The sequence below is a fragment of the Oncorhynchus mykiss genome, chromosome 21 (genome assembly GCF_057628025.1).
Source record: "Oncorhynchus mykiss isolate SJ-2025 chromosome 21, ASM5762802v1, whole genome shotgun sequence".
In the NCBI taxonomy this organism is placed as follows: Eukaryota; Metazoa; Chordata; class Actinopteri; order Salmoniformes; family Salmonidae; genus Oncorhynchus; species Oncorhynchus mykiss.
In genome coordinates this window covers 58,579,095-58,603,929 of record NC_143042.1, presented here as the reverse complement: position 1 = coordinate 58,603,929, position 24,835 = coordinate 58,579,095, and the positions used below count along the sequence as shown (strand labels likewise).

The following is a 24,835-nucleotide window of genomic DNA, read 5'->3' as shown; positions in this document are numbered from 1 at the left end:
GGGACAGAACTAGTGGTGTCTGGTATAGGGGGACAGAACTAGTGGTGTCTGGTATAGGGGGACAGAACTAGTGGTGTCTGGTATAGGGGGACAGAACTAGTGGTGTCTGGTATAGGGGGACAGAACTAGTGGTGTATAGTGGGATAGAACTAGTGGTGTCTAGTATAGGGGGACTGAACTAGTGGTGTCTAGTATAGGGGGACAGAACTAGTGGTGTCTGGTATAGGGGGACAGAACTAGTGGTGTCTGGTATAGGGGGACAGAACTAGTGGTGTCTGGTATAGGGGGACAGAACTAGTGGTGTCTGGTATAGGGGGACAGAACTAGTGGTGCCTGGTATAGGGGGACAGAACTAGTGGTGTCTGGTATAGGGGGACAGAACTAGTGGTGTCTGGTATAGGGGGACAGAACTAGTGGTGTCTGGTATAGGGGGACAGAACTAGTGGTGTCTAGTATAGGGGGACAGAACTAGTGGTGTCTGGTATAGGGGGACAGAACTAGTGGTGTCTAGTATAGGGGGATAGAACTAGTGGTGTCTGGTATAGGGGGACTGAACTAGTGGTGTCTAGTATAGGGGGACTGAACTAGTGGTGTCTGGTATAGGGGGACAGAACTAGTGGTGTCTGGTATAGGGGGACAGAACTAGTGGTGTCTAGTATAGGGGGACTGAACTAGTGGTGTCTGGTATAGGGGGATAGAACTAGAGGTGTCTGGTATAGTGGGATAGAACTAGTGGTGTCTGGTATAGGGGGATAGAACTAGTGGTGTCTAGTATAGGGGGACTGAACTAGTGGTGTCTGGTATAGGGGGATAGAACTAGTGGTGTCTGGTATAGTGGGATAGAACTAGTGGTGTCTGGTATAGGGGGATAGAACTAGTGGTGTCTAGTATAGGGGGACTGAACTAGTGGTGTCTAGTATAGGGGGACAGAACTAGTGGTGTCTGGTATAGAGGGACAGAACTAGTGGTGTCTAGTATAGGGGGACTGAACTAGTGGTGTCTAGTATAGGGGGACAGAACTAGTGGTGTCTGGTATAGGGGGACAGAACTAGTGGTGTCTGGTATAGGGGGACAGAACTAGTGGTGTCTGGTATAGGGGGACAGAACTAGTGGTGTCTGGTATAGGGGGACAGAACTAGTGGTGTCTGGTATAGGGGGACAGAACTAGTGGTGTATAGTGGGATAGAACTAGTGGTGTCTAGTATAGGGGGACTGAACTAGTGGTGTCTAGTATAGGGGGACAGAACTAGTGGTGTCTGGTATAGGGGGACAGAACTAGTGGTGTCTGGTATAGGGGGACAGAACTAGTGGTGTCTGGTATAGGGGGACAGAACTAGTGGTGTCTGGTATAGGGGGACAGAACTAGTGGTGCCTGGTATAGGGGGACAGAACTAGTGGTGTCTGGTATAGGGGGACAGAACTAGTGGTGTCTGGTATAGGGGGACAGAACTAGTGGTGTCTGGTATAGGGGGACAGAACTAGTGGTGTCTAGTATAGGGGGACAGAACTAGTGGTGTCTGGTATAGGGGGACAGAACTAGTGGTGTCTAGTATAGGGGGATAGAACTAGTGGTGTCTGGTATAGGGGGACTGAACTAGTGGTGTCTAGTATAGGGGGACTGAACTAGTGGTGTCTGGTATAGGGGGACAGAACTAGTGGTGTCTGGTATAGGGGGACAGAACTAGTGGTGTCTAGTATAGGGGGACTGAACTAGTGGTGTCTGGTATAGGGGGATAGAACTAGAGGTGTCTGGTATAGTGGGATAGAACTAGTGGTGTCTGGTATAGGGGGATAGAACTAGTGGTGTCTAGTATAGGGGGACTGAACTAGTGGTGTCTAGTATAGGGGGACAGAACTAGTGGTGTCTGGTATAGGGGGACAGAACTAGTGGTGTCTAGTATAGGGGGACTGAACTAGTGGTGTCTAGTATAGGGGGACAGAACTAGTGGTGTCTGGTATAGGGGGACAGAACTAGTGGTGTCTGGTATAGGGGGACAGAACTAGTGGTGTCTGGTATAGGGGGACAGAACTAGTGGTGTCTGGTATAGGGGGACAGAACTAGTGGTGTCTGGTATAGGGGGACAGAACTAGTGGTGTATAGTGGGATAGAACTAGTGGTGTCTAGTATAGGGGGACTGAACTAGTGGTGTCTAGTATAGGGGGACAGAACTAGTGGTGTCTGGTATAGGGGGACAGAACTAGTGGTGTCTGGTATAGGGGGACAGAACTAGTGGTGTCTGGTATAGGGGGACAGAACTAGTGGTGCCTGGTATAGTGGGACAGAACTAGTGGTGTCTGGTATAGGGGGACAGAACTAGTGGTGTCTGGTATAGGGGGACAGAACTAGTGGTGTCTGGTATAGGGGGACAGAACTAGTGGTGTCTGGTATAGGGGGATAGAACTAGTGGTGTCTAGTATAGGGGGACTGAACTAGTGGTGTCTGGTATAGGGGGACAGAACTAGTGGTGCCTGGTATAGGGGGACAGAACTAGTGGTGTCTAGTATAGGGGGACTGAACTAGTGGTGTCTAGTTTGGTGGGACAGAACTAGTGGTGTCTGGTATAGGGGGACAGAACTAGTGGTGTCTGGTATAGGGGGACAGAACTAGTGGTGTCTGGTATAGGGGGACAGAACTAGTGGTGCCTGGTATAGGGGGACAGAACTAGTGGTGTCTGGTATAGGGGGACAGAACTAGTGGTGTCTGGTATAGGGGGACAGAACTAGTGGTGTCTGGTATAGGGGGACAGAACTAGTGGTGTCTGGTATAGGGGGACAGAACTAGTGGTGCCTGGTATAGGGGGACAGAACTAGTGGTGCCTGGTATAGGGGGACAGAACTAGTGGTGTCTGGTATAGGGGGACAGAACTAGTGGTGTCTGGTATAGGGGGACAGAACTAGTGGTGTCTGGTATAGGGGGACAGAACTAGTGGTGTCTGGTATAGGGGGACTGAACTAGTGGTGTCTAGTATAGGGGGACTGAACTAGTGGTGTCTGGTATAGGGGGACAGAACGAGTGGTGTCTGGTATAGGGGGATAGAACTAGTGGTGTATAGTGGGATCGAACTTGTGGTGTCTGGTATAGGGGGATAGAACTAGTGGTGTATAGTGGGATAGAACTAGTGGTGTCTGGTATAGTGGGATAGAACTAGTGGTGTCTGGTATAGGGGGACAGAACTAGTGGTGTCTGGTATAGGGGGACAGAACTAGTGGTGTCTGGTATAGGGGGACAGAACTAGTGGTGTCTGGTATAGGGGGACAGAACTAGTGGTGCCTGGTATAGGGGGACAGAACTAGTGGTGTCTGGTATAGGGGGACAGAACTAGTGGTGTCTGGTATAGGGGGACAGAACTAGTGGTGTCTGGTATAGGGGGACAGAACTAGTGGTGTCTGGTATAGGGGGACAGAACTAGTGGTGCCTGGTATAGGGGGACAGAACTAGTGGTGCCTGGTATAGGGGGACAGAACTAGTGGTGTCTGGTATAGGGGGACAGAACTAGTGGTGTCTGGTATAGGGGGACAGAACTAGTGGTGTCTGGTATAGGGGGACAGAACTAGTGGTGTCTGGTATAGGGGGACTGAACTAGTGGTGTCTAGTATAAGGGGACTGAACTAGTGGTGTCTGGTATAGGGGGACAGAACGAGTGGTGTCTGGTATAGGGGGATAGAACTAGTGGTGTATAGTGGGATAGAACTTGTGGTGTCTGGTATAGGGGGATAGAACTAGTGGTGTATAGTGGGATAGAACTAGTGGTGTCTGGTATAGTGGGATAGAACTAGTGGTGTCTGGTATAGGGGGACAGAACTAGTGGTGTCTGGTATAGGGGGACAGAACTAGTGGTGTCTGGTATAGGGGGACTGAACTAGTGGTGTCTGGTATAGTGGGATAGAACTAGTGGTGTCTGGTATAGGGGGACATAACTAGTGGTGTCTGGTATAGGGGGACAGAACTAGTGGTGTCTGGTATAGGGGGACAGAACTAGTGGTGTCTGGTATAGGGGGACTGAACTAGTGGTGTCTGGTATAGGGGGACTGAACTAGTGGTGTCTGGTATAGGGGGACAGAACTAGTGGTGTCTGGTATAGGGGGACTGAACTAGTGGTGTCTAGTATAGGGGGACTGAACTAGTGGTGTCTAGTATAGGGGGACAGAATTAGTGGTGTCTGGTATAGGGGGACAGAACTAGTGGTGTCTGGTATAGGGGGACAGAACTAGTGGTGTCTGGTATAGGGGGATAGAACTAGTGGTGTATAGTGGGATAGAACTAGTGGTGTCTGGTATAGTGGGATAGAACTAGTGGTGTCTGGTATAGGTGGACAGAACTAGTGGTGTCTGGTATAGGGGGATAGAACTAGTGGTGTATAGTGGGATAGAACTAGTGGTGTCTGGTATATTGGGATAGATCTAGTGGTGTCTGGTATAGTGGGATAGAACTAGTGGTGTCTGGTATAGGGGGATAGAACTAGTGGTGTCTGGTATAGGGGGACTGGACTAGTGGTGTCTAGTATAGGGGGATAGAACTAGTGGTGTCTAGTATAGGGGGATAGAACTAGTGGTGTCTGGTATAAGGGGACAGAACTAGTGGTGTCTAGTATAGGGGGACAGAACTAGTGGTGTCTAGTATAGTGGGATAGAACTAGTGATGTCTGGTATAAGGCGACAGAACTAGTGGTGTCTGGTATAGGGGGACAGAGCTAGTGGTGTCTGGTATAGGGGGACAGAACTAGTGATGTCTGGTATAGGGGGACAGAGCTAGTGATGTCTGGTATAGGGGGACAGAACTAGTGATGTCTGGTATAGGGGGATAGAACTAGTGGTGTATAGTGGGATAGAACTAGTGGTGTCTGGTATAGGGGGATATAAATAGTGGTGTCTGGTATAGGGGGATAGAACTAGTGGTGTCTGGTATAGGGGGATAGAACTAGTGGTGTCTAGTATAGGGGGACTGAACTAGTGGTGTCTAGTATAGGGGGACAGATCTAGTGGTGTCTGGTATAGGGGGACAGAACTAGTGGTGTCTGGTATAGGGGGACAGAGCTAGTGGTGTCTGGTATAGGGGGACAGAACTAGTGGTGTATAGTGGGATAGAACTAGTGGTGTATAGTGGGATAGAACTAGTGGTGTCTGGTATAGGGGGATAGAACTAGTGGTGTATAGTGGGATAGAACTAGTGGTGTCTGGTATAGGGGGATATAACTAGTGGTGTCTGGTATAGGGGGATAGAACTAGTGGTGTCTGTATAGGGGGACAGATCTAGTGGTGTCTGGTATAGGGTGACTGAACTAGTGGTGTCTGGTATAGGGGGACTGAACTAGTGGTGTCTAGTATAGGGGGATAGAACTAGTGGTGTCTGGTATAGTGGGATAGAACTAGTGGTGTCTAGTATAGGGGGATAGAACTAGTGGTGTCTAGTGTAGGGGGATAGAACTAGTGGTGTATAGGGGGATACAACTAGTGGTGTATGGGGGATACAACTAGTGGTGTATAGGGGGATAGAACTAGTGGTGTCTGGTATAGGGAATTGAACTAGTGGTGTCTGGTATAGGGGGATAGAACTAGTGGTGTCTGGTATAGGGGGATAGAACTAGTGGTGTCTGGTATAGGGGGATAGAACTAGTGGTGTCTGGTATAGGGGGACAGAACTAGTGGTGTCTGGTATAGTGGGATAGAACTAGTGGTGTCTGGTATAGGGGGACAGAACTAGTGGTGTCTGGTATAGAGGGACAGAACTAGTGGTGTCTGGTATAGGGGGACAGAACTAGTGGTGTCTGGTATAGGGGGACTGAACTAGTGGTGTCTAGTATAGGGGGACTGAACTAGTGGTGTCTGGTATTGTGGGATATAACTAGTGGTGTCTGGTATAGGGGGACTGAACTAGTGGTGTCTAGTATAGTGGGATAGAACTAGTGGTGTCTGGTATAGGGGGACTGAACTAGTGGTGTCTGGTATAGGGGGACAGAGCTAGTGGTGTCTGGTATAGGGGGACAGAACTAGTGATGTCTGGTATAGGGGGATAGAACTAGTGGTGTCTGGTATAGTGGGACTGAACTAGTGGTGTCTGGTATAGGGGGATAGAACTAGTGGTGTCTGGTATAGGGGGACAGAACTAGTGGTGTCTGGTATAGGGGGACAGAACTAGTGGTGTCTGGTATAGGGGGACTGAACTAGTGGTGTCTGGTATAGTGGGACTGAACTAGTGGTGTCTGGTATAGGGGGATAGAACTAGTGGTGTCTGGTATAGGGGGACAGAACTAGTGGTGTCTGGTATAGGGGGACAGAACTACTGGTGTCTGGTATAGTGGGACTGAACTAGTGGTGTCTGGTATAGGGGGATAGAACTAGAGGTGTCTGGTATAGGGGGACAGAACTAGTGGTGTCTGGTATAGGGAGACAGAACTAGTGGTGTCTGGTATAGGGGGACAGAACTATTGGTGTCTGGTATAGGGGGACTGAACTAGTGGTGTCTGGTATAGTGGGATATAACTAGTGGTGTCTGGTATCGGGGGACATAACTAGTGGTGTCTGGTATAGGGGGACTGAACTAGTGGTGTCTGGTATAGTGGGATAGAACTAGTGGTGTCTGGTATAGGGGGACAGAACTAGTGGTGTCTGGTATAGGGGGACTGAACTAGTGGTGTCTAGTGTAGGGGGACAGAATTAGTGGTGTCTGGTATAGGGGGACAGAACTAGTGGTGTCTGGTATAGTGGGACAGAACTAGTGGTGTCTGGTATAGGGGGACAGAACTAGTGGTGTATAGTGGGATAGAACTAGTGGTGTCTGGTATAGGGGGACAGAACTAGTGGTGTCTGGTATAGGGGGATAGAACTAGTGGTGTATAGTGGGATAGAACTAGTGGTGTCTGGTATAGTGGGATAGAACTAGTGGTGTCTGGTATAGGGGGACAGAACTAGTGGTGTCTGGTATAGGGGGATAGAACTAGTGGTGTATAGTGGGATAGAACTAGTGGTGTCTGGTATAGTGGGATAGAACTAGTGGTGTCTGGTATAGGGGGACAGAACTAGTGGTGTCTGGTATAGGGGGATAGAACTAGTGGTGTCTGGTATAGGGGGACTGAACTAGTGGTGTCTGGTATAGGGGTATAGAACTAGTGGTGTCTGGTATAGGGGGACAGAACTAGTGGTGTCTGGTATAGGGGGACTGAACTAGTGGTGTCTGGTATAGGGGGATAGAACTAGTGGTGTCTAGTATAGGGGGATAGAACTAGTGGTGTCTGGTATAGGGGGACTGAACTAGTGGTGTCTGGTATAGGGGGATAGAACTAGTGGTGTCTAGTATAGGGGGATAGAACTAGTGGTGTCTAGTGTAGGGGGATAGAACTAGTGGTCTATAGGGGGATAGAACTAGTGGTGTATAGGGGGATACAACTAGTGGTGTATAGGGGGATAGAACTAGTGGTGTCTGGTATAGGGGGACTGAACTAGTGGTGTCTGGTATAGGGGGACATAACTAGTGGTGTCTGGTATAGGGGAATAGAACTAGTGGTGTCTGGTATAGGGGGACTGAACTAGTGGTGTCTGGTATAGGGGGACATAACTAGTGGTGTCTGGTATAGGGGGACAGAACTAGTGGTGTCTGGTATAGGGGGACAGAACTAGTGGTGTCTGGTATAGGGGGACAGAACTAGTGGTGTCTGGTATAGGGGGACAGAACTAGTGGTGTCTGGTATAGGGGGACTGAACTAGTGGTGTCTTGTATAGGGGGACTGAACTAGTGCTGTCTAGTATAGTGGGATAGAACTAGTGGTGCCTGGTATAGGGGGACAGAACTAGTGGTGTCTGGTATAGGGGGACAGAACTAGTGGTGTCTGGTATAGGGCGACAGAACTAGTGGTGTCTTGTATAGGGGGACTGAACTAGTGCTGTCTAGTATAGTGGGATAGAACTAGTGGTGTCTGGTATAGGGGGACTGAACTAGTGGTGTCTGGTATAGGGGGATATATTTGGTATGGCCATCCCAAACCCACCAATGATAGATCATCTTTCACTGTTGAACACTCCCCCATACTGTTAAACCACGCCCCAGACCTAATAAGTCAATCAGTCAGAGTCCATCCCTATATCGTTTCCACACACACGCTCACACTCTCTGACGTCAATGGCGCAGTGACAATGAAACAGAGTTAAGCGTTTGGGTTTGACTACACCTGTTGCTTAGCGATGCTCAACGGTCCGAGACATCTTTACACCCGCTTAACATATCAGGCGTAACATGGGGCAGGGGAAACGGAAGTTAGATTGATAAAGCTGTGTCCCTGAAAACCAGAAACATCCTCTTTCTCCATGAAGCCACGAAGGGTGTGTATTGGGCGGCTGTAGGGGAGAAGATGGATGAATTCAATCTGACAGTGCAAGTAGAAGGGGAGGAGACGGGTTAAAGAAGGATTTTTAAGCTTTGAGAAATTTGAGACATGGATTGTGTGTGTGCCATTCAGAGGGTGAATGGGCAAGACAACATATTGAAGTGCCTTTGAACGGGGTATGGTAGTAGGTGCCAGGCACACCGGTATGTGTCAAGAATTGCAACGCTGCTGGGTTTTTCATGTTAAACAGTTTCCCGTGTGAATCAAGAATGGTCCACCACCCAAAGGACATCCAGCCAACTGGACACAACTGTGGGAAGCATTGGAGTCAACATGGGCCAGCATCCCTGGAGTCAACATGGGCCAGCATCCCTGGAGTCAACATGGGCCAGCATCCCTGGAGTCAACATGGGCCGGCATCCCTGGAGTCAACATGGGCCAGCATCCCTGGAGTCAACATGGGCCAGCATCCCTGGAGTCAACATGGGCCAGCATCCCTGGAGTCAACATGGGCCAGCATCCCTGGAGTCAACATGGACCAGCATCCCTGGAGTCAACATGGACCATCATCCCTGGAGTCAACATGGGCCAGCATCCCTGGAGTCAACATGGGCCGGCATCCCTGGAGTCAACATGGACCGGCATCCCTGGAGTCAACATGGGCCGGCATCCCTGGAGTCAACATGGGCCAGCATCCCTGGAGTCAACATGGGCCGGCATCCCTGGAGTCAACATGGGCCGGCATCCCTGGAGTCAACATGGGCCAGCATCCCTGGAGTCAACATGGGCCGGCATCCCTGGAGTCAACATGGACCGGCATCCCTGGAGTCAACATGGGCCGGCATCCCTGGAGTCAACATGGACCGGCATCCCTGGAGTCAACATGGGCCGGCATCCCTGGAGTCAACATGGGCCGGCATCCCTGGAGTCAACATGGGCCGGCATCCCTGGAGTCAACATGGACCGGCATCCTTGGAGTCAACATGGGCCGGCATCCCTGGAGTCAACATGGGCCGGCATCCCTGGAGTCAACATGACTCCAATCTATGTGTGTGTGTATGTCAGTCAGTAGTTGACAGGGTGTGTTTTCTCCCAGGGTGTGTGTTCTCCCAGGGTGTGTGTTCTCCCAGGGTGTGTGTTCTCCCAGGGTGTGTGTTCTCCCAGGGTGTGTGTTCTCCCAGGGTGTGTGTTCTCCCAGGGTGTGTGTTCTCCCAGGGTGTGTGTTCTCCCAGGGTGTGTGTTCTCCCAGGGTGTGAAGTATGCAGTGTGCGTCAGAGTAGCAGGGTACTGATCCAGACAGTGAGACGGCTCATCCATCACCAGGTCTGGGGCTAACGAGGGGTGAAATGTTTATTACCCCCCAGATCGTCTTTGTGCCTATTAGACAAAACTACACACACACACACACACACACCCTCGTCTCCATCCCCACAGTCTCCCCCATTCAGTAAGGTCCTCTGACGTCACCACCGACGCAAGCAGCACACACAGACACACACGTTGTCCAAGCACACAGCCTCTGAGCTCAACTCGTGGGTTATAGTCTAGTAGAGCGTATTGAAACTAGGCAGGAGGTAGAAAGGACTGTTTCTATTTTAGCTTGTTTTAAACTGTTTACTGCAGAGATACACGCTCCTTAACCCCTACAAACCAAAACACAGTCTCTCTCTCTCTCGCTCTCTCTATCCATCTCCCTGTTCTCTCTCTCTACGTTAGGGGTCTCACCTATCCTATCACCATGGTGACAGCAGTGTGTGTGTAACCCTGTGGCCACTCCCCCTCAGGAGGAAATAATTCCGCAGACGACAGAGTTTCCCAGGGAACACTTTACGAGGGGCGGAACCAAGAAGGTCAGGGGTCACTAGGGCTTGGGGGTGTTTATAGATGGTTCTCCTACTGAGAGGTTTGTAGTGAGCTCTGTCTTTATTAGGGTCAGAACCCAGGATGGACAGAAGAGAAAGGAGAGGGTGGAGACAGACTACGAACTGACCTATGGTGCTCTGTCTAAAACATGCTGCCACTCTGGTCAGAAGAGTAAATAAAGGAGTGTTGTACAGGCCAGAATGGCCCATAGGGCAGGTAAGGAGCCTATCTCCTGTTTCTGTAGAGAGACAGCTTGATGTACAGGACACCCCCTAGACAGGACACTAGTCTATCTCCTGTTTCTGTAGAGAGACAGCTTGATGTACAGGACACCCCCTGGACAGGACACTAGTCTATCTCCTGTTTCTGTAGAGAGACAGCTTGATGTACAGGACACCCCCTGGACAGGACACTAGTCTATCTCCTGTTTCTGTAGAGAGACAGCTTGATGTACAGGACACCCCCTGGACAGGACACTAGTCTATCTCCTGTTTCTGTAGAGAGACAGCTTGATGTACCAGGACACCCCCTGGACAGGACACTAGTCTATCTCCTGTTTCTGTAGAGAGACAGCTTGATGTACAGGACACCCCCTGGACAGGACACTAGTCTATCTCCTGTTTTTGTATGGGCCTGTCCACGGGCCTGTTAACAGTCCATAATGTAAAGAGAAGGATGTAGTCTAGGTAACGGTGGTGACCTGTTAACAGTCCATAATGTAAAGAGAAGGATGTAGTCTAGGTAACGGTGGTGACCTGTTAACAGTCCATAATGTAAAGAGAAGGATGTAGTCTAGGTAACGGTGGTGACCTGTTAACAGTCCATAATGTAAAGAGGAGGATGTAGTCTAGGTAACGGTGGTGACCTGTTAACAGTCCATAATGTAAAGAGAAGGATGTAGTCTAGGTAACGGTGGTGGCCTGTTAACAGTCCATAATGTAAAGAGAAGGATGTAGTCTAGGTAACGGTGGTGACCTGTTAACAGTCCATAATGTAAAGAGGAGGATGTAGTCTAGGTAACGGTGGTGACCTGTTAACAGTCCATAATGTAAAGAGAAGGATGTAGTCTAGGTAACGGTGGTGACCTGTTAACAGTCCATAATGTAAAGAGGAGGATGTAGTCTATGTAACGGTGGTGGCCTGTTAACAGTCCATAATGTAAAGAGGAGGATGTAGTCTAGGTAACGGTGGGGACCTGTTAACTGTCCATAATGTAAAGAGGAGAATGTAGTCTAGGTAACGGTGGTGACCTGTTAACAGTCCATAATGTAAAGAGGAGGATGTAGGCTAGGTAACGGTGGTGACCTGTTAACAGTCCATAATGTAAAGAGGAGGATGTAGTCTAGGTAACGGTGGTGACCTGTTAACAGTCCATAATGTAAAGAGAAGGATGTAGTCTAGGTAACGGTGGGGACCTGTTAACAGTCCATAATGTAAAGAGAAGGATGTAGTCTAGGTAACGGTGGTGACCTGTTAACTGTCCATAATGTAAAGAGGAGGATGTAGTCTAGGTAACGGTGGTGACCTGTTAACTGTCCATAATGTAAAGAGGAGGATGTAGTCTAGGTAACGGTGGGGACCTGTTAACAGTCCATAATGTAAAGAGGAGGATGTAGTCTAGGTAACGGTGGGGACCTGTTAACAGTCCATAATGTAAAGAGAAGGATGTAGTCTAGGTAACGGTGGGGACCTGTTAACAGTCCATAATGTAAAGAGAAGGATGTAGTCTAGGTAACGGTGGTGACCTGTTAACTGTCCATAATGTAAAGAGGAGGATGTAGTCTAGGTAACGGTGGGGACCTGTTAACAGTCCATAATGTAAAGAGAAGGATGTAGTCTAGGTAACGGTGGTGACCTGTTAACTGTCCATAATGTAAAGAGAAGGATGTAGTCTAGGTAACGGTGGTGACCTGTTAACTGTCCATAATGTAAAGAGGAGGATGTAGTCTAGGTAACGGTGGTGGCCTGTTAACAGTCCATAATGTAAAGAGAAGGATGTAGGCTAGGTAACGGTGGTGACCTGTTAACAGTCCATAATGTAAAGAGGAGGATGTAGTCTAGGTAACGGTGGTGGCCTGTTAACAGTCCATAATGTAAAGAGAAGGATGTAGTCTAGGTAACGGTGGTGACCTGTTAACAGTCCATAATGTAAAGAGAAGGATGTAGTCTAGGTAACGGTGGTGACCTGTTAACAGTCCATAATGTAAAGAGGAGGATGTAGTCTAGGTAACGGTGGTGACCTGTTAACAGTCCATAATGTAAAGAGAAGGATGTAGTCTAGGTAACGGTGGTGGCCTGTTAACAGTCCATAATGTAAAGAGAAGGATGTAGTCTAGGTAACGGTGGTGACCTGTTAACAGTCCATAATGTAAAGAGGAGGATGTAGTCTAGGTAACGGTGGTGACCTGTTAACAGTCCATAATGTAAAGAGAAGGATGTAGTCTAGGTAACGGTGGTGACCTGTTAACAGTCCATAATGTAAAGAGGAGGATGTAGTCTAGGTAACGGTGGTGGCCTGTTAACAGTCCATAATGTAAAGAGGAGGATGTAGTCTAGGTAACGGTGGGGACCTGTTAACAGTCCATAATGTAAAGAGGAGAATGTAGTCTAGGTAACGGTGGTGACCTGTTAACAGTCCATAATGTAAAGAGGAGGATGTAGGCTAGGTAACGGTGGTGACCTGTTAACAGTCCATAATGTAAAGAGGAGGATGTAGTCTAGGTAACGGTGGTGACCTGTTAACAGTCCATAATGTAAAGAGAAGGATGTAGTCTAGGTAACGGTGGGGACCTGTTAACAGTCCATAATGTAAAGAGAAGGATGTAGTCTAGGTAACGGTGGTGACCTGTTAACTGTCCATAATGTAAAGAGGAGGATGTAGTCTAGGTAACGGTGGGGACCTGTTAACAGTCCATAATGTAAAGAGGAGGATGTAGTCTAGGTAACGGTGGGGACCTGTTAACAGTCCATAATGTAAAGAGAAGGATGTAGTCTAGGTAACGGTGGGGACCTGTTAACAGTCCATAATGTAAAGAGAAGGATGTAGTCTAGGTAACGGTGGTGACCTGTTAACTGTCCATAATGTAAAGAGGAGGATGTAGTCTAGGTAACGGTGGGGACCTGTTAACAGTCCATAATGTAAAGAGAAGGATGTAGTCTAGGTAACGGTGGTGACCTGTTAACTGTCCATAATGTAAAGAGAAGGATGTAGTCTAGGTAACGGTGGTGACCTGTTAACTGTCCATAATGTAAAGAGGAGGATGTAGTCTAGGTAACGGTGGTGGCCTGTTAACAGTCCATAATGTAAAGAGAAGGATGTAGGCTAGGTAACGGTGGTGACCTGTTAACAGTCCATAATGTAAAGAGGAGGATGTAGTCTAGGTAACGGTGGTGACCTGTTAACAGTCCATAATGTAAAGAGAAGGATGTAGTCTAGGTAACGGTGGTGGCCTGTTAACAGTCCATAATGTAAAGAGAAGGATGTAGTCTAGGTAACGGTGGTGACCTGTTAACAGTCCATAATGTAAAGAGGAGGATGTAGTCTAGGTAACGGTGGTGGCCTGTTAACAGTCCATAATGTAAAGAGGAGGATGTAGTCTAGGTAACGGTGGGGACCTGTTAACTGTCCATAATGTAAAGAGGAGAATGTAGTCTAGGTAACGGTGGTGACCTGTTAACAGTCCATAATGTAAAGAGGAGGATGTAGGCTAGGTAACGGTGGTGACCTGTTAACAGTCCATAATGTAAAGAGGAGGATGTAGTCTAGGTAACGGTGGTGACCTGTTAACAGTCCATAATGTAAAGAGAAGGATGTAGTCTAGGTAACGGTGGTGACCTGTTAACAGTCCATAATGTAAAGAGGAGGATGTAGTCTAGGTAACGGTGGGGACCTGTTAACAGTCCATAATGTAAAGAGAAGGATGTAGTCTAGGTAACGGTGGTGACCTGTTAACTGTCCATAATGTAAAGAGGAGGATGTAGTCTAGGTAACGGTGGTGGCCTGTTAACAGTCCATAATGTAAAGAGGAGGATGTAGTCTAGGTAACGGTGGTGACCTGTTAACTGTCCATAATGTAAAGAGGAGAATGTAGTCTAGGTAACGGTGGTGACCTGTTAACAGTCCATAATGTAAAGAGGAGGATGTAGGCTAGGTAACGGTGGTGACCTGTTAACAGTCCATAATGTAAAGAGGAGGATGTAGTCTAGGTAACGGTGGTGACCTGTTAACTGTCCATAATGTAAAGAGGAGGATGTAGTCTAGGTAACGGTGGGGACCTGTTAACAGTCCATAATGTAAAGAGGAGGATGTAGTCTAGGTAACGGTGGGGACCTGTTAACAGTCCATAATGTAAAGAGGAGGATGTAGTCTAGGTAACGGTGGTGGCCTGTTAACAGTCCATAATGTAAAGAGAAGGATGTAGTCTAGGTAACGGTGGGGACCTGTTAACAGTCCATAATGTAAAGAGAAGGATGTAGTCTAGGTAACGGTGGTGACCTGTTAACTGTCCATAATGTAAAGAGGAGGATGTAGTCTAGGTAACGGTGGTGACCTGTTAACTGTCCATAATGTAAAGAGAAGGATGTAGTCTAGGTAACGGTGGTGACCTGTTAACAGTCCATAATGTAAAGAGGAGGATGTAGTCTAGGTAACGGTGGTGACCTGTTAACAGTCCATAATGTAAAGAGGAGGATGTAGGCTAGGTAACGGTGGTGGCCTGTTAACAGTCCATAATGTAAAGAGGAGGATGTAGTCTAGGTAACGGTGGGGACCTGTTAACAGTCCATAATGTAAAGAGGAGGATGTAGTCTAGGTAACGGTGGTGACCTGTTAACAGTCCATAATGTAAAGAGAATGATGTAGTCTAGGTAACGGTGGTGACCTGTTAACTGTCCATAATGTAAAGAGGAGGATGTAGTCTAGGTAACGGTGGTGACCTGTTAACTGTCCATAATGTAAAGAGGAGGATGTAGTCTAGGTAACGGTGGTGACCTGTTAACAGTCCATAATGTAAAGAGGAGGATGTAGGCTAGGTAACGGTGGTGACCTGTTAACAGTCCATAATGTAAAGAGAAGGATGTAGTCTAGGTAACGGTGGGGACCTGTTAACAGTCCATAATGTAAAGAGGAGGATGTAGGCTAGGTAACGGTGGTGAAGGGGTGTGTCGTGTCATTTCGGGGTTCCTCGTCTCCAGGGGTAACTCAGCAGAATGTGTGACATCACAGCGTTCTTGTTTATAACCTAACCCCTGCTCAGTTCACATACAGACACATCCTGACTCTACAGGATAAAGAAGAGATCTTAGACGAACCAGGAAAACAACATTAAAGGATCCTAAAGAGTACTTTAAAACAACTTTTAGGAAACAGTAACCGGTTGGATTACTACTCGAAGAGACAAGGAATTGTTTTTCCTACGGATTCCACTCAGTATTATTATTATTATCTACTCTCCTGAAGAACAATATCATTTATTATTTTGACCTTTCTTTTTGTTTTTTTACTTTTTCTTCTCAAACAAAGATGGCTGCTTCATCTTCTTCTTCCACCCGTACCCTTCTCCTCCTCATCCTCCTCTCCTCTCTGTCACTGAGTGTGGAGTCTCGACTCTCGTCCCAACCCTCGCCCCGACCATCACCTCGGAAACACGACACACAGGTAAGTGAGGTGCCTTTACCAACACCCGAGGGCCCGTCTTCACAAAGAGGGGATCTGATCCTACTCTGAGATGCTTTGTGAATATGGACCCAGGGAGGATGTACCAGTGTTGTGTTAAGTTATACTGTCTCATGTTGGTTCAAGGCCAGACAGCACAACATGACCTTAGTAGAGCTGAGAGGGAGAGAGAGAATGCTGGGTGAAATATGTGCAGGGCACATGTCCTTTACAGTGGAGGTGTTTGAGAACCAGGTGAGATGCTAGCGGGACAGAGAGACTCCTTAACAGTGGAGGTGTTTGAGAACCAGGTGAGATGCTAGGGGGACAGAGAGACTCCTTACAGTGGTGGAAAAAGTACCCAATTGTCATACTTGAGTAAAAGTAAAGATACGTAATAGAAAATGACTCAAGTAAAAGTGAAAGTCACCAAGTAAAATACTACTTGAGTAAAAGTCTAAAAGTATTTGGTTTTAAATATATTTAGTGCATCAAAAGTCAAAGTGTAAATAATTTCAAATTCCTTATATTAAGCAAAGTAGACAATTGTCTTGTTTTATTAATTACAGAAAGCCAGGGGCATGCTCCAACACTCAGACATCATTTACAAACGAAGCATGTGTTTAGTGAGTCCTCCAGATCAGAGGCAGTAGGGACGACCAGGGATGTTCTCTTGATAAGTGAGTCCTCCAGATCAGAGACAGTAGGGATGACCAGGGATGTTCTCTTGATAAGTGAGTCCTCCAGATCAGAGGCAATAGGGACGACCAGGGATGTTCTCTGTTTAGTGAGTCCTCCAGATCAGAGGCAGTAGGGACGACTAGGGATGTTCTCTGTTTAGTGAGTCCTCCAGATCAGAGGCAATAGGGACGACCAGGGATGTTCTCTGTTTAGTGAGTCCTCCAGATCAGAGGCAGTAGGGACGACTAGGGATGTTCTCTGTTTAGTGAGTCCTCCAGATCAGAGGCAGTAGGGACGACCAGGGATGTTCTCTTGATAAGTGAGTCCTCCAGATCAGAGGCAGTAGGGACGACCAGGGATGTTCTCTTGATAAGTGTGTGATAAAATGCAATTGTGTTCACTGTCTGTAGCTTATGCCTGCCCATACCATAACCCCACCATGGGGCACTCTGTTTACAAAGTTGACATCAGCAAACTGCTCGCCCACACAAAGCCATACACGTGGTCTGCGGTTGTGAGGCCAAACTGCCAAATTCTCTAAAACAACGTTGTAGGCGGCTGATGGTAGAGAAATTAACATTAAATTATCTGGCAACAGCTCTGGTGGACATTCCTCTAGTCAGCATGCCAATTGCACACTCCCTCAAAACTTGAGACATCTGTGACATTTTAACATTTTAGAGTGGCCGTTTATTGTCCCCAGCACAAGGTGCACCTGTGTAATGATCATGCTGTTTAATCAGCTTCTTGATATGCCACACCTGTCAGGTGGATGGATTATCTTGGCAAAGGACAAATGCTCACTAACAGGGATGTTAACAAGTTTGTGCATCTAATGAGAAAAATTATATTTTTGTGCGTATGGAACATTTCTCTTATTTGTTTATTTTTACTCAGTACTTCTGGCTGTACTGGGTAGAGAGGAACCAGGCTCTGAGGAGGTACCAGTCCTATTCTGGCTGTACTGGGTAGAGAGGAACCAGGCTCTGAGGGCTGACCAGTCCTCTTCTGGCTGTACTGGGTAGAGAGGAACCAGGCTCTGAGGAGGTACCAGTCCTCTTCTGGCTGTACTGGGTAGAGAGGAACCAGGCTCTGAGGGCTGACCAGTCCTCTTCTGGCTGTACTGGGTAGAGAGGAACCAGGCTCTGAGGAGGTACCAGTCCTCTTCTGGCTGTCCCAGATGGAGATTTCGCTCATTGGATTTCCATTATCTCAGTCGTTTAAAGGATTTACACAATGGTTTACCTTTCACACGTACAGTACCAGTAATTTAACAAATGACTACTTTATATGAATTATCGTGACAATGCACTGATGCCTCTTCTCTCCCTCTCTCCCTCTTCTCCTCCCACACCCCCTCCTCTCTCCCTCTTCTCCTCCCCTCCTCCCACACCCCCTCCTCTCTCCCTTCCCCCCCTCTCTCCCTCTTCTCCTCCCACCCCCCTTCTCTCTCCCTCTTCTCCTCCCCTCCTCCCACACCCCCTCCTCTCTCCCTCCCCCCCCCTCTCTCCCTCTTCTCCTCCCACCCCCCTTCTCTCTCCCTCTTCTCCTCCCCTCCTCCCACGCCCCCTCCTCTCTCCCTCCCCCCCTCTCTCCCTCTTCTCCTCCCACCCCCCTTCTCTCTCCCTCTTCTCCTCCCCTCCTCCCACACCCCCTCCTCTCTCCCTTCCCCTCCTCTCTCCCTCTTCTCCTCTCCTCCCACCCCCCCTTCTCTCTCCCTTCCCCTCCCCCTTCTCTCTCCCTCATCTCCCCCTCCTCCCACACCCCCTCTTCCCCTTCCCTCTTCCTCTTCCCCCCTTCCCTCTTCCTCTTCCCCTCTTCCCTCTTCCCCCCTCCCCTCTTCCCCTTCCCTCTTCCCTCTTCCCTCTTCCCCTTCCCCCCTTTCTTCCCCTTCCCCCCTTCCCTCTTCCGCTTCCCTCTTCCCCTTCCCTCTTCCCCTTCCCCCCTTCCCTCTTCCCCTTCCCTCTTCCCCTTCCCCCTTCCCTCTTCCCCTTCCCTCTTCCCTTCCCCCCTTCCCTCTTCCCTCTTCCCCCCTCCCCTCTTCCCCTTCCCTCTTCCCTCTTCCCCTTCCCCCCTTTCTTCCCCTTCCCCCCTTCCCTTTCCCTCCTCCCCTTCCCTCTTCCCCTTCCCCCCTTCCCTCTTCCCCTTCCCTCTTCCTCTTCCCTCTTCCCCTTCCCCCCTTCCCACTTCCCTCTTCCCCTTCCCCTTCCCCTTCCCTCTTCCCTTCCCCCCTTCCCCCCTTCCCTCTTCCCTCTTCCCCTTCCCCTTCCCCCCTTCCCTTCCCCTCTTCCCTCTTCCCCTTCCCCCCTTCCCTCTTCCCTCTTCCCTCTTCCCCTTCCCCTTCCCCCCTTCCCTCTTCCCTCTTCCCCTTCCCCCCGTCCAGGTACTAGATAATCTCTTCAGCGCTCAGCTCCGCTCTCTGATCCTCAACCAACCAGACATCACCTCTGAAGGTTCCACTTCTGGCCCCTCCCATTCCTACCATCCTCCCTCCCAGGGATTGGCTGGTCGTGGCATGGGGGCGGGTCCTGTGGTCCCCAGGTTGTTCCTAGACTTTCTGCGCCAACAGAGGATGTTCCGTGGTCGGAGCAGGAAGAGCGCCACCGCCAGGGGATGCTTCGGCATGAAGGTGGACCGCATCGGATCTATCAGCGGTCTGGGATGCTGATTGGACAACCGCCAGTGGCCTTGTGTTCTGATTGGCTACCTTTCACCCCACTACTTCCTGGGTGTGTCAGAGACCGAGGGAAGGCTGGGAGATCTCTAACTGACAGACAGACGGATGTAACATTCCCACCCGTTGATATCTAACCGCTGAACTGTGATCCTGTGTGACTGTAGAGGTCATCTCCCAAAACCCCAAGTGACCTATAGGTGTTCTGAGGCTTCCATGTGAGAGCTGATACTAATGACCTTTGACCTCTAACCACTGGCTCTGTTACAGCCAGTACAACTAACCTATGGGGTGTGTGTTTGTGTATAATGTGTGTGTGTGTGTGTGTGTATGTATATAATGTGGGTGTATAATGTTTGTCATTCCATTGTATCCATGTATAACCTGACAGGCCTTCTGTTGTGTAAACTGAGACCAACATGTGTCAAACATGTTTACATCTTCCCTGTAACACGCTACCAGTAACACGCTACCAGGACCTGCTGTGTGTTCTACTGTCTGTTCTCTGTAACATGTTAACTGTGTATTAGTCTGATATGATTTACATATATCACTGTCAGTGGATCAGGACTGGGCTCAAATCAGACTTCAATACAGTGAATGATTTAATGAATCCATCATTCTGGTACTGAAAGCTGAATTGGCCCCAACCCTGAGTCCATATGGATGAAGAGAAGGGTTTATATCTACATGCTGGAAGTCAAAGAACTTGTACTAGACTAAACAAGTTCCTGTTTCTCTGAAATAATAAAACAGCTCTGGTCCTCCTGTTTCCAAACTGAACATCTGTCTACATTTTATCATCAAACAAAAAAATGTTTGTTGACTAAATGGTAATTGAAAACCTGTTACGGTGATCGATACATGGTACGTGTCCGCCCTCTTGTGGATTCATGTGGTATGACATGTGCTGACAATTTACTGAAGTAACGGCACATTTTGGCTCTATTTCTAGTTGGTTAAACAGAAGTAAAAAATGTAGAGTCACACAAGATCTGTCAAGATAAATCAGGGACTCGTGAAAGACAGGACAATCTATTTTTGAAAATATTTTTCTAAATATTAACCTTTGAAATATATACAGTATCAAATAAAATGTTATCACAAGCACCGAATACATCTGGTGTACTCTTTACAGCGGCATACTGGTTCAGAATGATGCAGAGATTAAAAAACGGTAACTAACCAAAGCCCCATATACCACCCACCACTGCGAACAGTATGCTCTCGTTGACTTGTAATTACTTCACTATTATGGCCTATTTATTGCCTACCTCCTCACACCATTTGCACACACTGTATATAGACTTTTTCTATTGTATTGACTGTACGTTTGTTTATTCCATGTGTAACTCTGTGTTGTTGCTTGTGTCGCACTGCTTTGCTTTATCTGTGCCAGGTCGCAGTTATAAATGAGAACTTGTTCTCAACTAGCAAATAAAGGTGAAATAAAAATGGCTCCGGAGGTGGTAAGCGGGGCTCTTGGGGAGCTGGGGGAGGCTGTACAAACCCACCACTGATAGTAGACAGGTTATTGGGTGGTCTTGGAGGTGGCGTGCTGCCTATGAGCTAACTCACTGATTCGCTCCATGATAGCCTTGAACCCTTGGTCGTGGCGTTCCGTCAGGGAACGAAGCCTTTCCAGAAGGTCCTGTAGTAGCTCCTCATGTCTCCTAATGGTGGCTCCCTGCAGGGAGACAGTGTGGCAGAGCTGGTCCCAGTCTGCTGGGTCTGTCATGGAACTGAGACCTTCCAGAAGGTCCTGTAGTAGCTCCTCTTGCCTCCTAATTGTGGCTCCCTGCAGGGAGACAGCGTGGCAGAGCTGGTCCCAGTCTACTGGGTCTGTCATGGAACTGAGCCTTTCCAGAAGGTCCTGTAGTAGCTCCTCATGTCTCCTAATGGTGGCTCCCTGCAGGGAGACAGCGTGGCAGAGCTGGTCCCAGTCTACTGGGTCTGTCATGGAACTGAGCCTTTCCAGAAGGTCCTGTAGTAGCTCCTCATGTCTCCTAATTGTGGCTCCCTGCAGGGAGAAAGCGTGGCAGAGCTAGTCCCAGTCTGCTGGGTCTGTCAGGGAACTGAGGTCCTGTAGTAGCTCCTCATGTCTCCTAATTGTGGTTCCCTGCAGGGAGACAGCGTGGCAGAGCTGGTCCCAGTCTACTGGGTCTGTCATGGAACTGAGCCTTTCCAGAAGGTCCTGTAGTAGCTCCTCATGTCTCCTAATTGTGGCTCCCTGCAGGGAGACAGTGTGGCAGAGCTGGTCCCAGTCTGTCATGGAACTGAGCCTTTCCAGAAGGTCCTGAACCAGATCCTCATGTCTCCTAATGGTGGCTCCCTGCAGGGAGACAGCGTGGCAGAGCTGGTCCCAGTCTGCTGGGTCTGTCATGGAACTGAGCCTTTCCAGAAGGTCCTGTAGTAGCTCCTCATGTCTCCTAATGGTGGCTCCCTGCAGGGAGACAGTGTGGCAGAGCTGGTCCCAGTCTGCTGGGTCTGTCATGGAACTGAGCCTTTCCAGAAGGTCCTGTAGTAGCTCCTCATGTCTCCTAATGGTGGCTCCCTGCAGGGAGACAGTGTGGCAGAGCTGGTCCCAGTCTGCTGGGTCTGTCATGGCCAGTTCGTACTATAAGGGCACAAGGCGAGACCCAGATGCAGACACGGGAGGCAGATGGTTTGAAAACCACGCTGGTTGACTTGGAACATACAAGACGAACTGGCACAGAGAGACATGAAACACAGGGATATATACACTGGTACAGACAGACATGAAACACAGGGATACATACACTGGCACAGAGAGACATGAAACACAGGGATATATACACCAGGGAAAATAAGAGACACCTGGAGGGGGTGGAGACAATCACAAGGACAGGGGAAACTGATCAGGGTGAGACAGAAACCAAAAAAGTGATTTCATTTTTACATTTATTGTCTAAAAAGTGTTTAAAAGCCTTGATTGTTTCACTCTAATATTAGATTATTAAAATATGAAATACAAATCTCCAAACTTCTATTTATTTTATAGTGCTATATAAATGTTGGCATGATTTCAGATTCAGAACATAAAACATCTATAAAGCAAACATTATCCCTTAGGTCTAGCTCAGCAAGCAAATCAATATTTATTTATTTCGTAATTGCATTCTTTTTACTTTTATATGTGTGTATTGTTGTAAATAGTTAAATAATACTGCACTGTTGGAGCTGGGAACAAACACAAGGGTTTCTCTACACCCGCAATAACATCTGATAAATGTGTGTGTGACCGATAACATCTGATAAAATGTGTGTGTGACCAATACATTTAATTTGACTTTGAATAGTTTAAGCATGTGTTGCAGAACAGTGATCCAAATATTTTTTAAGAATATTGACAAAAATGATTGATCTTAAGGGGGTTAGACATCACTGACAGAGTTGACAACAAAATACTCAAAACAGACTCGTTTTGCATCTGAAAATTAAGCATATAGAAATGTAATATATAACAAATATTTTTTCAATTCCAAAAGCAAATCTTCCCCTTATAAAACTCCCCTAAATTGTATTTTTAAGCTTATAAGGCAACAAAATATTTTTTTCCAACTATGAAATAGTTTCCTTGCAGAGCAAGGATCTTCCCGACTCCCGACTCCCTGAAATAAGACTAAAATACTGGTATGGTCGACGCATGGTACGCGTGCGCCCTCTTCTGGATCCGTGCGGAATGACGTGCATGCACTGCTATAACCAACGGCGTTGCTTCAAGTTGTTAGCTATAAACTTTCCAGTCCCCAGAAGACAAGGTTCAGGAAAAAAACGTGTATTTTGTTTGCGCTGCAAAATGTTTGAAAATATGGTTGTGAGACAGAGAAAAGTGTTCAAACTGCCGACCAACACAGAGAAGTATCGTGAAGCACATCCCAACGACGGTTACATCGGCGAGGATCACGACGAAACGGACGAGTTTAGGAAGATGGTGGACAGTTACAGCGAAACTGGGAGACAGAAGGTACTTGAAGGGACATGCACAGCTAAAATAAGTCCATGTAAAATATGTTCTAACTTGGCTATGTGAATAGATATATCAAAAACACTGCTTGAAATGCAGTCGCCAGGGTTCCTGAAGACATCTAGGGCGAAAAAATATATTAAACCTAGAAGACACCTGCTAACTATCTGATGTCATTCTCGTGTAATTTAAACTGATTCAAGGTCTATTTTTTGCATTGTACTTCCAGCCTTATGTATTTTGGTCTAGATCCTAGATCTGTCCTTAGCAAACATGTATCTCAGGGCGCCTCACCCTCATCACGTGACGCGGTAGAAGCATCAGCTTCTGGTAGCCGTCCGGCTGACACAAGGCGAACCCGTTTCCTTGGTGATCTGGACGCCAGGCGACCCGTTGCCTTGGTGATCTGGACGCCAGGCGAACCAGTTGCGTTGGTGATCTGGACGCAAATCATGTGACTGATTTGACGCCGGTTCACCACATGAGGGTGGAACAACGGAAAAAAATGGCAAACGAGAAACACAGCAGGACCCTAACGCAGCGAGGACACGTCCAGAAGACGTTCACAACCACAAAATACACATTAGTTATCAACAGCTATTTTAAATCTGTGTATAATAAAGGTCTTTACAGGGTAGATTCTATAAATGAGTCTGTATGATACTTTGTTCACCTCATTAGATATACAATATTTACCAGACAATAATCATAATCATATCATCATATTCATATCGTACGTAATTATTCAATAATTGTTTAACCCAAATAATGTTGTTGTCAAACCAGTTCTGGAAAAACAAAGACTTGTTTTTGTATTTTATGTCTTTTATTATTCCAGATTGATAGGGTTTTTACCCACATCAAAGTTCTAGACCATCTGTTGTAAAATTAAATTAGGGATTATATCCTTATTTCTTAAATAGTTTTATAATATTTAAGATTAAATGGATACATTAGAGGTTTTAAAATCCAAAGCGTTCAACCCTCCCTCACCCTGGGTGCTACATGTTAGGGTCAACCTTAACCCTCACCCTGGGTGGTACATGTTAGGGTCAACCCTAACCCTCACCCTGGGTGCTACATGTTAGGGTCAACCCTATCCCTCACCCTGGCTGCTACATGTTAGGGCCAACCCTCACCCTGGGTGCTACATGTTAGGGTCAACCCTAACCCTCACCCTGGGTGCTACATGTTAGGGTCAACCTTAACCCTCACCCTGGGTGCTACATGTTAGGGTCAACCTTAACCCTCACCCTGGGTGCTACATGTTAGGGTCAACCCTAACCCTCACCCTGGGTGCTACATGTTAGGGTCAACCCTAACCCTCACCCTGGCTGCTACATGTTAGGGCCAACCCTCACCCTGGGTGCTACATGTTAGGGTCAACCCTAACCCTCACCCTGGGTGCTACATGTTAGGGTCAACCTTAACCCTCACCCTGGGTGCTACATGTTAGGGTCAACCTTAACCCTCACCCTGGGTGCTACATGTTAGGGTCAACCTTAACCCTCACCCTGGGTGCTACATGTTAGGGTCAACCTTAACCCTCACCTTGGGTGCTACATGTTAGGGTCAACCTTAACCCTCACCCTGGGTGCTACATGTTAGGGTCAACCCTAACCCTCACCCTGGGTGCTACATGTTAGGGTCAACCCTAA

The 24,835-nt window shown here is 47.8% G+C and overlaps 1 protein-coding gene and 1 long non-coding RNA gene across 2 annotated transcripts in view; both read left to right on the top strand.

Moving 5' to 3' along the window:
* The first annotated feature begins 15,434 nt into the window (after positions 1 to 15,434).
* Positions 15,435 to 19,970, top strand: nppcl2 (natriuretic peptide C-like 2). The gene is made up of 2 exons (XM_021578351.3): positions 15,435 to 15,837; positions 18,899 to 19,970. Exons 1-2 carry the CDS (start codon positions 15,703 to 15,705, stop codon positions 19,181 to 19,183), a joined length of 420 nt encoding a protein of 139 aa, XP_021434026.1. The 5' UTR covers positions 15,435 to 15,702; the 3' UTR covers positions 19,184 to 19,970.
* Positions 19,971 to 22,841: 2,871 nt separating this feature from the next.
* Positions 22,842 to 24,835, top strand: part of LOC149973533 (uncharacterized) — a 43,141-nt gene continuing 41,147 nt past the window's right edge. Inside the window, exon 1 of the long non-coding RNA XR_016490409.1 lies at positions 22,842 to 23,177. This is a non-coding gene — a long non-coding RNA (uncharacterized LOC149973533). The remainder of the gene's footprint in view (positions 23,178 to 24,835) is intronic.

What these genes read in the sequence shown, in the direction of transcription:
- nppcl2 (XM_021578351.3), top strand. Translation starts at nt 15,703, where the DNA reads ATGGCTGCTTCATCTTCTTCTTCCACCCGTACCCTTCTCCTCCTCATC. An exon ending in CTCGGAAACACGACACACAG is followed by an intron (nt 15,838 to 18,898) that starts GTAAGTGAGGTG and finishes CCCCCCGTCCAG; the next exon opens with GTACTAGATAATCTCTTCAG.